This window comes from Papio anubis, chromosome 17, assembly GCF_008728515.1.
Source record: "Papio anubis isolate 15944 chromosome 17, Panubis1.0, whole genome shotgun sequence".
In the NCBI taxonomy this organism is placed as follows: Eukaryota; Metazoa; Chordata; class Mammalia; order Primates; family Cercopithecidae; genus Papio; species Papio anubis.
The window spans coordinates 13,777,545-13,793,020 of NC_044992.1; the positions used below are offsets into that span (position 1 = coordinate 13,777,545).

The 15,476-nt window shown below is 49.9% G+C and overlaps 1 protein-coding gene across 1 annotated transcript in view; it reads left to right on the forward strand.

Annotated features, from left to right (window-relative positions):
• The first annotated feature begins 579 nt into the window (after window positions 1–579).
• The window catches only part of LOC101020174 (heparan sulfate glucosamine 3-O-sulfotransferase 3B1), a 49,237-nt gene continuing 34,340 nt past the window's right edge, over window positions 580–15,476 (forward strand). The window contains exon 1 of the mRNA XM_003912374.4: window positions 580–1,571. Coding sequence (XP_003912423.1) covers window positions 1,018–1,571 — 554 coding nt within the window. The 5' untranslated portion in view covers window positions 580–1,017. The remainder of the gene's footprint in view (window positions 1,572–15,476) is intronic.

Sequence of the window (15,476 nt, forward strand, 5' to 3'; positions counted from 1 at the left end):
TTTAACTTCCTAATCCCGTGCCTGTTCAGGAAGGGCCTCCGAATAAGTCTCCGGCGTGGGTTGGGGAGGGGGGGTTCGAGTGCCTAGTGCATCTCCGGCCCTGCTCTCCCTCCTCCAACCGCCTCCCTACTCTGCAACACGTAAGCATCACGAAACCTCCTGCGAAACATCTGGATGGGGACTCGTGTCCCAACATCTGGGCAACTACCGCCAAGGCTGACTTCTAGGGAACGAGTGCGGAAATGCATGCGGGTGCGGGAACGCACCACTCAGTAGGGTAGGACCTCTCCCAGTGCTCGGTCACTGCAGTATTCTTCCCACCGTCTGCTCCTGTCACCAGCCCCTAACTCCGCCCCTCTGGGCCCGCCCCTTGTTCCGCAGCCAATGGCAATCCCCGACCGCCCTACACCGCCCAGAAGCCTTTCCACACCCCCACGTCTTGGGAGAGGGTTGGCTGCTGAGAGCTCGGCGAAGTGCCTGTATTTGCATGGCGTTAGGGATTTTTGGTAGGTAGAGCAGCCCGTCACTCTGGAAGGCTGGGACCGCCCACTCCACCTCGGTCCCCAGCTCTCTTCCTGCGCAGTTCGCCTCCGCAGCCTCTGCAGGGAAGTGCCGGGGCTGCTCCAGGCTCAGTTCTTAGGACTGCAAGGAGGCAGCCCCGGCGTGCGGCGGGGCGCACCGTCTAGAGTGGCCAGGGCGCGGGAGTGCAACGTCCTCCAGGCCCCGAGCGCGTCGTCGCGCCCCAGGAGCAGACCCTCGGCCAGCAGTTACCGCCGTCCCGACTTTCCGTTGCAGTTGCAGCTCCTGCCGGGCAATATGTCAAGAGCCGCCGCCGCTACAGCTGCAGCCGCCACCTGGGGAAGAGCAGCAGCAGCAGCGGCGGCCGCGGGCACGCGGGGGCAATAAACCCAGCCACACAGGCGTCCAGCGGGCCGGGAAACCCTCTCTGCGCTCACTGCCTGGCGGGACCCACGCCATGTGCTGAGCCATGCCCCTGGTCGCGCCCGCGGGCAGCGCATGGGGCAGCGCCTGAGTGGCGGCAGATCTTGCCTCGATGTCCCCGGCCGGCTCCTACCGCAGCCGCCGCCGCCCCCGCCGCCGGTGAGGAGGAAGCTCGCGCTGCTCTTCGCCATGCTCTGCGTCTGGCTCTATATGTTCCTGTACTCTTGCGCCGGCTCCTGCGCTGCCGCGCCGGGGCTGCTGCTGCTGGGCTCCGGGTCCCGCGCCGCACACGCCCCGCCAGCCCTGGCCACAGCACCGGACGGGACGCCCCCCAGGCTGCCGTTCCGGGCGCAGCCAGCCACCCCACTGGCTTCAGGCAAGGAGATGGTCGAGGGCGCTGCGAGCCCTGAGGAGCAGAGTCCCGAGGTGCCGGACTCCCCAAGCCCCATCTCCAGCTTCTTCAGTGGGTCTGGGAGCAAGCAGCTGCCGCAGGCCATCATCATCGGCGTGAAGAAGGGCGGCACGCGGGCGCTGCTGGAGTTTCTGCGCGTGCACCCCGACGTGCGCGCCGTGGGTGCGGAGCCCCATTTCTTCGATCGCAGCTACGACAAGGGCCTCGCTTGGTACCGGTGAGTTTCCCTGCCAGGGGCAGGGTCTCCATCGTCGATTCAGACCCTGAGCGAAGGGAGACATGGCGTATGATAGGGAAGTGGCAGTGTTACCGCTTCGGACCACCCGGGGCGGGGCAGGGAAACCACCGCAGATTGCGCCGCGCATCCTGTCTGGGTGCGGTGAGGGTTGCGCTCCGCTCGGTTCTCGTCACACCACCAGAAAGTTCTCGCGGAGCACTGGCGGCTCAGTGGTCTATGGTGCCCTTGAATTAATCAGGCGACCTCGCCGCAAAGAAGAAGGGCAGCGTCTGAGACCGCGCTCAGCAAAGCGAGCCACCCTCCAACCATGGCGGTATCCGACTCGAACAGTATTTTATGACCCGTCTTAAATTTTTCCTCCCGGAGCCCGAGACGCTGGGAATGTTCTGCGCCCCTTTGGTTGGTCTCCGCCCTCAAAGAACTTCTAGAGCAGCTTCTGCTTCCCAGATGGGGAGAGGGGGTGGGGGCCGTGGCGTCCCGCCGAGGCTGCAGAGTCTGTTAACTTTTTGTTACAGTCAGCCTGGTTACCGGAACCCCAAGGGGGTCAGACCCGCCTCGCTCGCGAGCTGCCTGGGCTCGGGAGGGTGAGCTGGGCGGGTGGCCCGGCACCTCCGCCTGGCGGGCGGGCGGGCGGCGCGCAGAGCGTGGAGTTGTGCTGGTCCCTGTCGGGCAAAGGCGCGCACTGCAACCGGCTGGAGCGGCGCGCGGCTTTGAAGGCGTCCGGGCCCCCGGGCACCGCCGCCCGTTTCCGCCTCCCTGGCCTCGGTGCTGGGATAGCGAAAGCAAGGACGCGTGTCTCCGCGGGGCTTTTACACGTCCGGGGCAAAGAATATTCGGGGGCCCATTGATTGAGAAATGAGGGTTGCTTTGAGGTCGCGGTTTCCGGAAATTCTGTTCTCGAGTCGGGTTGCGGGTCAGGTTCCAAAGGGACAGCAGCCCCCGGGTCATAATCACTGCCTCTGCCCACTGCTTTCCGCAGCTGCTGGTCTTTGGGGTGAGCTGTTGGGTTTCCCGAGCTTCGGGTAAGGCGCGAGTGGGCAGGAGATCTAGATTTCGACCTCCGGTAACTGTCTTCAACCAGGGGCCCAGGTACCGACCCCCACCTTTTTGTTGGGGTCTCCACCCGCAACCCCAGCCAACACGACGTTCAGGCACCCCTCCAGGCCCAATTAGCTTCACAGAGGCTCCAGACTTGGGAAAACAAAAGAGGAGAAGAGAACTGAACCCCTCTCCCTGTGCCCACCCCACTCTCGGGACCTGGGTGGGATGGAGAATAAAAGAGGGCTGACCCCGCGGATTAAAACCGCTCCCTTCCCAGCCTCGTCCTACCCCTTCCCCTTTGTCCTTAATGTTTTTTATTATTGTCAGGAGTTGCCCAAGTCTCGAGGTTTAGCCAGCTGTGACAGTCACCCTTCCCACCGTTCCCAGGCTGTGACCCATTCTCGGGATACTGGTGGACAAGAATGGGGGCTCTGGAGTCCGACGCCTGGATTCACGTCCCGGTTAGTCGCGTGAACCTCGATGCTCTCATCTGTGCAGTGGGAATAATGCAAGTTCTGGGCAGGGATGGGAAGAGTGAATGCGCTGGTACGGTAAGGTGCCTCGCAGGCACGTGAGGACCTCTCTAATTGTTAGCTATTGTCATCGATTGTATTGTTATTACTTCTACCACCACCACTCCCCCTCCTCCTGGGATGGTGATTCCAGGGCCGGGCGGCAGGCTATAACTAGCGCCCTTCCAGGTGGAACCCGCCAGAGCCCCGAGGCAGCCTAGGATTTTCTGAGATCAGACACACTTGGGGCCGGGTTGGGAGGAACTGGCAGGAAAAGGACTGAACCCTTAATGTCAGGCGGTTTTGAAGCACCTGGGGCAAGCTATGGAAATCCCCACAGGAGGGCTCACGCAGTCTCTTAGGCGGCTGCCCTCCACCTGCCACGTTCTTTTTGATTGACTCAAAAACGCTGAATGAAGAACGAAGTCGCATGGAAACCCTCGCCGCGCGCCAGCAGCGGAGAGTGCAGCCCGGGAGGTTCGGGTGGGTACTTGCGCCCGAGGGGCTGCTCTGCGAGCGGCCACGCACGGCGGCTGGACCTAGGGGGTCGCAAGGGCTTGGCTGGGCCGCCGGAGGCGGGAGGTTCTTCGTCCTCCCGAGCCATCTCTCTGAACTGACAAGCAGGACTCCCGGGTCCAGGAGGCACAGGGCCCGGGGCGGTGACCCGGCGGACCGGGCGGCCGGAGGAGCCCACTGTAAATGCCGCAACTGGCCCCAAACACTGCGTTCCTGGACTGCACCAGCAGCGCCTGGCGCGGCCGCAGGGTTGGTGGATATTTTCTAAGGGGGAAAAAATATTTTAAATGCTATCTGTTTACTTTAAAATTTTTAATTACTTAAGAATAATGAATGGATGTCTAGGCAAAGATATGGACGTCACAATTATTTTGAAGGCGACCTTTTTAACTTTAAACAGACCACGCCGCCAGGAGGAGACTCCTGACCCAGAGCGCTTTACCTGAAATCTGGTGCGCAGAGTGCACCCTTCGCCCGCGTTGGAGTTCTCTCCTGTCTGCCAAGCTTTGCTCCTTGCCAGAGGTGTGCGCCATTGTACCTCCGCTCTGTCCCTGCAGTCAGGCAGCCAATTGGAGAAGAGTATAAATAGTAATTAACCAGGGAGAGTTGTAATTCAGAAACCTGGTTAAAACAAGTCCTCAAAAACTAGAGAATATGAGAGTGGGGAGACATTTTGAAGGCATTAAGAACAAAAAACGATGGGCACGGATGGTTGAGTCTGAGGATCAGCATCGTAATCTGTTAGAGAACGAGGTCGTGGCTGTGTCTGGGAGTCGTTAACGGGTTTAATCGGTTGATACACAGCCTGCTAGTGGCCTAACCAGTAGCCCAGGGCCTGGCAGATTTGCATGACATCTCGGAATTTGATTGCTCTTCCTTCCACTTGGCAAAAGGAGACACCATCAGCAGGATCAGGAGGGGTCACGGAGAGATGGAACCCACCGAGGTGGTGCCCAGAGCTGACCGTGCCACTGGCCAGAGAGTGGGAGCCTTTCTACCTCCTTGACCCCGCAAAAATCAAACGTGCTAGTACGGACTGTCCATCCACACTGGAACTGCAGTTGGTTTTAGTCTGCGATGATGACTCTTCTCGGTTGACTTTTCCAATTCGTTATGCAACCCTCTTGAATCAGGCCTCCCAAACTTAGCAGGCACCACAGAGAGGTTCATCAAGCAGGCTGGTGAAACTGGGTGTTATCTCCTGTTCCATGGGTACCCCATAGTGTTTGGGAAACATGGGGCTGTGTTTCAGGACAATTTCACATATGCCAAGGTGGAGAAAGCACCTGCCCTGTACATTTACACTTGGGATGTTAATTTAAACTTTGAATGGTCAAAAAAATAAATCTGTAACTTTTAAAGTTTCACTTTGTGATTTTACTGAAGTGTTGGTAAATATTCTGAAATTTTAATGACCTCTGTTTGGGAATTAAGTTAGCAAAATATTGCGTAATTATTGTTTGTTACACAAAAATATGCCTTAGACTGTACAGCGGCAGAAACTCCCTCTACCACCTCTGCCTCCCTTTCCCATTCTGGGTTATACAAAATAAGCTGACACTTTAATGCTCTGGCCAACATTAAACAAAGTATATTTTGTGTGTGTGTGTGTGGCATAATAATGGTGGTAGCTAACACTTACCGAATGTTTTCCCTATGTGCCAGGCACTGTTTCAAGTTTTACAGGATTAGCAAATTTAATCCTCATTGCAGTTCTGTGAAGTAGGTACTTTTACAGATGAGGAAACACAGGCACAGAGAGGTTAAGCAATCTGCCCAAGATCTCACAGCTGGGAAGAATCAAAGCTAATATATCAACCCAGGCAGTTCTGCTTCAGAGATCATTCTGGATCATTCTGGATCACGCTTCCTCGCTTAAGTGATCGAAGTGGGATATTTATCATATAGCATGGGTCCAAAACTGAGTTTGCCTTAGAAGAGTTTGACAGCTTTCTGACATGCCTTTAGTGGTCTCAGTGCAGACTGCAGATTTTGTCATTCACTTGAAAACAATATCAGCCCCCAAACAGGCTAGTTATTACATCTAACATTGGTTAATAACTAGAGTGAGGATAATCACACCACTGTGTCAGTTTCATTTTTCTGCAAAGGACAGTTAGAATCAAGGGAGTCACTAAAATGACAAAAAATCCCTCAAGCATCCGGACAGAGAAAACATAGTGAGTGTCCCTCTTGAGATTTATCTTCTGCCATTTGCCCTTTTTAAGGCTGGGAGGTTGTGGGGTTAAATGACATGTTCCAGAACTTCGTGGAATTAATTTATTCATAAAAAAGAGTGCCCTCAAATCAAGTCCATAATTAACTTGTACTGATTAATCAGCAGACAATTACAGCTAACACTTTCAGCAGATTTTTTTAGAATGAAAATAGAAAACTCTGTAACTTCAGAAATCTCTCTCTTGAAGGCTAATAGCTGAAAATAGCAATATTCCCTACATTTTCAATGTAACAAATGCTGAGAAAACAAAACTGCCCCCTATTTTTCTAGTCTACTTCAGAAAACCTGGTAGCAAAGAATGTTTCTGTCTTCACTGAGGGAAATTTAAGATAAGATCTGATTGGGGATAATCCATTTTGAAGTAATTGCACTCTCTCAGTCCCAGAGTTTAAACCAAGTATGTAACTCACTTCCAAGATGCTGGATGAAGATTAAAAAAAAAAAAAAAAAATCTACATTTGTATGCAACAATTTGAAATACAAACCATCATGTTACAAAGCTGTCAAGATTTATTAGCAAGACAGTGGAGCATGTGTTGAACTCTGTTTTTAATTAGGCACCTAAATTAGACCATAAAATGGTTGATTAATCTTCTACAAGTTGAAGGGAAAATATAACATAAATTAACCTAATCATAAGTGTTTTCCCAGATGCTCTGAGTTAATAAAATAGTCAAAATTTAATAGCAACCCATTTGTTTTAGATAAATATGATGCTAAAATATATGAAGTAGATTACACTTATTATCTTCCAAATGATATGTTATTATTGAACAGGTCTCTAAAAATTAGGTTGCAGTACATGTCTTCAAAAATATTTATCAAAATAGAATACTACAAGTAGGAATTACATGTTGGCTAAACTAGATTATGTTTTTTAATGAAATCTGATAATTGAAAATTTATAATTTAGCACAGACTAGTATTTGTGAAAGATAGTTTTCCAGCTAAAGTTGTATTGCTTGAAACTTTAAAATGACCTGTCACAGCTTCTGAGTTTCTAGTTTGATGTTTTAGTCTGAAAAAAAAAAAAAAAACTTTTTAATATTTTGAAAAGTCAATGTCACATAACCTCATCCCACGTAGGTATGCTAATTTATCTTTTGGTTTATAATATGTTGTAGGAATAAGGTTTTCTGGTTATACGAAATGACTCCTTGAATCACTAAAATTATTTATAATTAAAAGCACACCAGGAATTTTTAAAAAGACAAACTCACCAGTCAGCTAGTTTTATGAATCAGGAAGGTGGCATTTATTTAAAGCTTCAGAACTGAAATACGTGACTCAGGCTGCTTGCCGACTGGTTTCTATGTCAGTAGTTTTTTGAATACTTTATGTTCTCACTCTATGAACATGGAAATTAAGTTGATTGACAGAAACACAAAATGCCTACTCTAAAGGCAGGGCATAATGAGCATTTCTTTTGCTGTGAATAGAGTTAGTTTCCAAATAGGGCGCTACCTCTCTCATTTAACAGTCGATGATTTCAGACAGTAAGAGAAATTTCAATCCTAGGCTGTTGGGACAGTCAGGAATTCCAGCAAAATGAGTCCCCCAAGTATGTGGCATATTTTAAAGGGTAATGAAAACAATATGCTGCCTACCTCGAATGAAAACATTTACCATGACCGAAAAGAAATGAGATACTGATATCTTTGAAAACTAATTGTAAGTAGAGCATGAAACTTTTTATATATTTAAAACATTACCTTGTTGGAACTCTCAGGTTTCTCTCAAACTATGCCAAAATAAAACTAACATCAAATAAAACTGATGTTCGTGCATGCTGATTTTTATTTCTGATTTTTTCTTGTCAAGAGATTTGGGGAAAAGTTTAGGATGTGAGAAGCAATTACCATCTTAATAAAATGATAATAAATAATTTTTATGGCAACCAAGAGGCTATGTGTTAAAATACTGCTAATGCTAATAAAACCCACCATTAATTTTATTTGTACATAGATAAAAGTGGTATAAATTTCCTTTATAAGTTCTTTTAAATACAAATTTCACACAATTTCTGTAACCTGAAAAATATCAAAAATATATTTTTACTGGCTCATTCAGAAAATGTACTTCACTGTGTCGTGGATGAAACATGTTTAAATAGCAAAGTTGTACTGCACAGGTTTTGCCTCCCAAAGATTGCTGTTTGTAAAAATTATGAGTGCGTATCTTTAGATTTAGAGCTGGTTGAAGAGTACTGTCCGAGCGGAGTTTATACTTTCCGGACAGCAAAAAAAAGTACACCCACCATACAGTGTTGGAATAAGATATTTTTGTTCTAAATATGGCAAATGTGAACAAATAAGACTCTGGTTTAACATCAAGTTGATTGTGTTTCGGCCCAGACTCTCTCGCCAAGGGGTCACTGTTTTAAACACCATTGCCTAGAATGTGAACGATTCCATGTGTGTCCGTGAAGCACCTTACACGTAGGATTCAGAATCCCTGTTTTCTCCCAAGTTTTTTGCCCCACACTACTTAACACTGTCACCCTTCCTTAGACACCCATAAAATGCTGAAAGATAGTTCTGGGCAACTTGAGGTTTGAGAAGCAAATGGAGAGTGAAAGAAACATTGGGAAGAGCAGTGAGAATCCCACTCGTGATTTAATGAATGGAGCGGGGGGGAGAGCCGCCCCCCCTTTTCAGGTCTGGGGACGGAAGTGTCCAGCAGGGCCGCAGCGGCCCACGACGTTGCCACGTGTCCGCTCCTTTCGGGAGCAAGGGGGGCGTCGGCTTGGACATTGCGTTGTGGAAGGGTGGCCGGGGGCGCTGCCACGGGCTGGGAAAATGGCTCCGAGTCGTCTGGCCTCGGGCATCAATCGGCGAGGCCCTGGTGTCGCGCAGGATCGCCGCCTCTGGCCCGGGGGCCGCTGAGCCGGAGACAGATGGCGGAGCTTCCCAGTGCGGGGGCAGGGCTGGCAGCCGAGACTGGGGCCGCCTCCCCCGCCCCTCTGCCGGCCGGGTCGTCGGCCGTGGCCACGTGACCAGCCTCGCCGTCCGGCCTCACCTGTTGGGCTGAGCCTGGCTCAGCGGCCCGCACCCGAGGTGGGCGGTGCCGGCGGGACCCGTCTTCATGCTGATTGGGTGGAGGGGCTGCGGAGAGACCAATGGGGTTCCGCCTGAGAGGAGAACCCCGCCCAGAGAGGCGGGCTGAGTGGGTGCGCCCCGCCCCCGCCGGTGCTGGCCTGGCTGTTACCCTGCTCAGCTTCGACTCCGTGCTGCTGATTTGGTCCTGAGCTGCCTTCGCTTTCCAAGTCGAGCCTATCAGCTGATCTATTGTACTCTCTTCCTTTGGTTCCTCTCTCTTTGTCCTGTCTGCACCCTCCTGCACAAATTCTCCTGTTTTCTGGAGCGGAGATGTGTGTTCCCCGAATGTTCGGCTCCCGAGTCCTGCAGGGAGACCGCCTCGCCTTATGCAGCCCTCGCCGGCAGGACGTGGGCCCTAGTGGATTCTTTACAGCCAGAGAGGACACTTCGGCTTTTTCCGACCTTATTTTGGATCTGGGAAGCGGGCGGGGTTGCTGGCAAGAAAGTGAATTTAGTTGAGTCAGTTTGCAAAGAGCACGCTTTTCGTTTCTCCCTTTCCCCGCCCCCTTTTCTCTTTGGGGGAAAGAAATGGATAATCCTTTTTCCACCCACTTCTATAATGGATGCCTGTAAGGCGATTCCGCAGATTCGGGAGATAACATAGAATACCTTGATTTCCATAATTTGGCCCATTAAGTGACTGGATGAAGAGAAAGTGAGAAGGACTGGGATGGAGAGGAGAGGAGAGGAGGAAAAGGCCAGTAAGTCTCAAGCCGCCTCCCGATTCCTGAATCTCACCTGGACTCAGACCGAGTGGTCCGCCCTCTCCCCAGCACCTTCCCCGCTGCTCACTCATGTAAGGCTAGTCCTCCTAACCCTAAGCCGTGTGCACAGGGCCCTGCAGCCGCTCCTACCCGGAGGAGGGGAAGGAAGGCTCTCCTGGACAGCCTCAGAGGGGAGAGGGGATCTCTCCTCGTGGGCACTGATAAGCCCACCCATTTCTAGTGCTGCCCAAGGTGGACTCAGCCCACAAACGCCCCAGCCCCAGCCTTTGCGGATAGGCTTCCTCCGTGGTGCCAAGAACCCTTGTGGATTTGAAAAAGGCAACCTTTTTCCTCGCGTTTCTAAAGGCCTATGAAAAGGGCACGTCGGGAAGTGCACATAAGACGTTGAACATTGTTGCATGAGATGTTGAAGAAATACAAAATTTCGTGATTACTTCCATTAAAAAAGTACAATTTCCCTGGGGAGAGACACACACAGAGCACACAATTAGAGACCAGTAACTCTCTTCCAGGTAGCTCCTGGTGCCGTTTCCTAGCTGAGCAGCCTCTCCCTGCCCGTCCTGGCCTTGTGCACAGGAAACTCTCCTGGCTGGGTCCAGCCCTTCCTCTTGATGTGCTATGGGGCTGGTCCCTGGTGCCCTCTTCTCTGATTGTTCCAGTCTGCCTCCGGGCACTTAGCATATGCTAGTGCTGCCAGTTGACACAGATACACAAAGCAGTAAACATCCTGTTCCCACGGAAGATCCCCAAGTGTGTGGGTGGATGAGTGCGGGAAGTAATGGGGTAAAGAGAGAAAGGCAGTCATCATTACCTTATCATTGATTTAAAATACTTATTAATGGAGGAAGCCAAAGGTGACCATTTAAAATCCTTTTCTATAGTCAATGAATAATACATTCGTGTAAATCGTGTTTACTTACTTTTTCACTCATCTAACAAGGATTTATTGAGAACTTTTTTAAAAATATATCTTTTTTTTTTTTTTATTTTTAAGACGGGATCTTGTTCTGTCACCTAGGCTGGAGTGCAGTGGCACAACCTCTACCTCACGGGCTCAGGCGATTCTCCCACCTCAGTCTCTCGTGTAGCAGCGACTACAGGTGCACACCACCATGCCTGGCTAATTAAAAAAAAAAAAAAATGTGTAGAGATGAAATCTCACTATGCTAGCCCAGGCTGGTCTCAAACTCCTAGACTCAAGCAGTTCGCCCTCCTCAACCTCCCAAAGTGCTGGAATTACAGGTGTGAGCCACCATGCCAGACCCAGACCATATTTTTAGAGCCGTTTTAGGTTCACAGCAAAATTTAATAAAGTACACAGATTTCCCAAATACTCATCACTCCTACACACACACAGCCTCCCACTATCAACATGCTCTACCAGACTGGTACATTTGTTACAACTGATGAACCCGCATTTGACACATCATCACTCAGGGTCCGCAGTTTACGTTAAGGCTCACTGTTGGTGTTGTACATTGCATGGGTTTGGACAAATGCGTAATGACCTGTATCCCACGTTGTAGTAGCATTCAGGGTAGTTTTACTGCCTCAAAAATCCCATCGGAGCACTTGCTCTTGTCTAGTGCAAGGCAGCACTTAAAGCACTGAGGAAGTACAGGAGCCATGAACTTGTCCCTGAGAAGCCTGTTTTAGTCAGTGGACTGACATCTACGGGCTCGAGGAGATCTGCAGGCAATTTAAGCCTGATGTTTTATTTTTATTTTTGAAATCATTAGTCCTACTAAATTACTGGTAAATCTGAAAACCATTGGAGGAGGAAGCAGAAGCATGAGATAAGGTAGTACGAATTTTCAAATGTGATTTTTGCATTTTACTTTTCCAGTAGCTTTCCGAAGAGGGCTAAGGAGGTAAGAAGGGGCCAGAAAGTCAGCGACTGTGTGATTTTAAAAAAAGGAAAAAAAAAAATATGTCTTAGCCTCAGTATGCGAAAACTTGCTGCGTGCAGGCGAGTGGGCCAGGCGCTTACTTAATCTTAACAGTGATGCTTCCTGTGTGATTTCCGTTATTTTCCAAGGGAGGAAACGGAAACTCACAGAGATTGCCTAAGGTCATACAGCTGTATCTGTAGGTGGCTCTACCTCTTGGACCTAAGGAAGAAGGGAATGACAGCCTGAGGGCCTTTCAAACTCCACAACTTGGAGGCTGTCTACCTGGCTGCAATTCAATGCCATGTTCCTTCTGGACCAGTTTAAGCCATCTCTTCTGTTGTTTCTTTCCTCCCAAAGATGTAGACTTTTCCACTTAAAAGCATTTGCAAGGTTCTGGTTTTTTTCATCCATTTTTCTGTCCCTATTCTCTTTTACTCCCCACACTGGTTCCTAGCCTGTCTCTGTTGCTATGATGCCCGTGTTGATGGTGGCAGTCTTCAACCACGCCATCCGTGTGTCAACCCAGCACTTTCCTGCCATCCCTGTAGCCTTTGCCCCAACATCTGTGCATTTGACTCCCCTTCTCTGATTGAAGCCTGCTCCCATCCCCTCCTCTACCAACTCATCCCTTCTCTCCCACCTGCCCTTTGCGCTGCCCCCCACAACCACGCCACTCAGATTCTCAGCTCTTGGGATCACACTGACATCCCCCCTCCAACATTTTACACTCTGGGGCCCATTGCTTCTGAGCTATATTGTCCAGCACCGTGAACGCCCCACCCGTGGAGACACTGGGTTTTGTACAGTCCCCAGCAGGTGTGCATGAAAATGTCTTTTTTTTTTTTTTTCCCAACGCAGAGTCTTGCTCTTTCAACCAGGCTGGATTGCAGTGGCATGATCTCGGCTCACTGCAACCTCCGCCTCCTGGGTTCAAGCAATTCTGCCTCAGCCTCCTGAGTAGCTGGGATTACAGGTGCCCACCACCACACCCAGCTAATTATTGGTTTTTTTGTTTTTTTTTTTTTTTTTCAGTAGAGACGGGGTTTCACCATGTTTGGCCAGCCTGGTCTCGAACTCGTGACCTTGTGATTCGTCCGCCTTGGCCTCTCAAAGTGCTGGGATAACAGGCGTGAGCCACTGCCCCGGCCAAAAATGTCGTATATAAAGCTGATCCGGCCCATCCCAACTTCATGCGCTCCACGGAGAACTTGGCCCTTACTTACTCTGCAGCTGCTATCTCTGCTAGTCACCACCCTTACCTGTGCCAAGATGGCTTGTGTGCATTGTTTCTCTGCAGGACATCCTCTTCCTTGAAGCACCAGTTAATTTAGCTCTCCCTACACAAAAGGAGAAACCTCAGAGAGATGGCAGCCCGCATATGAACACCCCTCTCTTAACCACTTCCCGACATGGCTTTATTTTATACCTTCCCCAAGACTTCCCCCCTTCATTTCTTTTCTTTTTTCTTCTTTTTTTTTTTTTGAGACGGAGTTTCACTCTTGTTGCCCAGGCTGGAATGCAATGATGTGATCTCAGCTCACTGCAACCTCCATCTCCCAGGTTCAAGTGATTCTCCTGCCTCGGCCTCCCAAGTAGCTGGGATTACAGGCATATGCCACCACACCTGACTAACTTTGTATTTTTAGTAGAGGTGGGGTTTCACCATGTTGCCCAGGCTGGTCTCGAACTCCTGACCTCAGGTGATCCACCCACCTTGGCCTCACAAAGTGCTGCGATTATAGGCATGAGCCACCGCGCCTGGCCCCCTCCATTATTTCTAAGGAAGTGCTGTGTTATCTCTTTTCAGTATTACTTCAAAGAAATCTCAGACATTACATTATTTATAAATCTGTGGGGTTTGAGTTTCTTTTTTTGTTTTGTTTTGTTTTTTTGATACGGAGTTTTGTTCTTGTGGCCCAGGCTAGAGTGCAATGGCGCAATCTCGGCTCACTGCAACCTCTGCCTCCCGAGTTCAAGCGATTCTCCTGCCTCAGCCTCCCAAGTAGCTGGGATTACAGGCATGAGCCACCAGGCCCGGCTAATTTTGTATTATTAGTAGAGACGGGGTTTCTCCATGTTGGTCAGGCTGGTCTTGAACTCCCGACCTCAGGTGATGCACCCACCTCGGCCTCCCAAAGTGCTGGGATTACAGGCGTGCGCCACCCTGCCAGGCCTGGGTTTCTTATTTAAATTTTTATTTACATACTTATTGAAAAGTATACAAATCAGAAGTGCACGACCTGATGACTTTCACAAGGCAAACATACAAGTATGTTGTTGGTAACAAGCGCCAAGAAGTGGCAGTTCAAGAACCCCCAAAGCTACCTCTGTATGCCCTTCTGGTTACTGTCCCCATTCCAAGAACAACCACTATCTCACCTTCTACCACCACCGGTTAGTTTTGCCTGTTGTTGAACCTAATATCAATGAAGCCTAACAGTGAATGTTCATGGGTTTTTGTGGTTTTTTTGAGACAGGAGTCTTGCTCTGCCACCCAGGCTGGAGTGCAGTGGTGCGATTTCGGCTCACTGCAAGCTCCGCCTCCTGGGTTCAGGCCATTCTCCTGCCTCAGCCTCCGGAGTAGCTGGGGCTACAGGCGCCCGCCACCACCCCCAGCTAAGTTTTTGTATTTTTATAGAGACGAGGTTTCACTGTGTTAGCCAGGATGGTCTTGATCTCCTGGCCTCGTGATCCGCCCTCCTCGGCCTCCCAAAGTGCTGGGATTACAGGCGTGAGCCACCGCGCCCGGCCATTCATGGAGTTTTAAAACATGCACATGTATTGCCTATGTTGACAGGCTGGGAGATTTCACATACAAATCCCGATTTCTTGCTGCTTTTATAAAGGATGGGACAGTACCATGCCTGCCTTTCTCATGGCAACAAATGGCTGGACCTGGTGAGCCCCTGGGCTTTTAGATGGGAGAATCTTCTCTCCTTCCCACATTCCGCCCTCCCTGCCCCTTCCTGTCTCACACTTGGGCAGCTTCTCTCATTTGTTACCAGAGTGGGGAGCTGCAAACGGTTTTCCCACTTTTTTCAGGTATGTACATTTCAGGATTAAATGTCCTCAATCCAGTTCATCACGGGCATTCTTGTGAGAGTTGGGCAGGAGCTTTTATCTATTTGGCTTTTTCATTTTACACCTTCATAGGGATCGCAGGAGAGGATGTGTGGAGGTCTGCTTAGCTGGCTGCCCATTAAAATCAGAATCACGGTGATGATGAAATCATTTTCAGTGACATGCTTCTCCTATTTTTTACTTTTTTAGTTCCCTAACTGACTTTTCTTTTATCGGGTTTCCCAGTTGGTGAGTCTTAAGGTCAGCCTTTTGCTGTGGATACACTGTGATGTGACCTAGTCAGGTCACTCAGTTATTCTGGTGTCAGCAGAATACCCGATGTGTACCATAGAAATTGGAACGAGCAGCGTTTCCTAAACCAGTTCTCAGCCAACTCTGCTGTAGGACCACGTTTTCCCCCAATCCACTGTGGCTCAATTTGTTGTCCTATGACATGTGACAAGCACACAGGGCATGCCGTGTGCCTCCTGCCATACAATTAGCAACGCGCACACTGGCCAGTGAGTTCATTGATCATATGGCCTTGGATGCTGTCGCAATGTCAAATTACTTATAATAGGTTTAAATGCTTCCTCTCAGGTTTTGCATGTATCTCCTCCAGGACAATTTGTGGGTAGTCTAGCAGGTCACACCTTGAGATGCACTGTTCCATGTTTCTTTGAGTGAAGAGAAAGTTCTTCTGGGTGTCGTGGCTCATGCCTGTAATCCCAGCACTTTAGGAGGCCGAGGTAGGTGGATCACCTGAGGTCAGGAGTTCGAGACCAGCCTGACCAACATGGT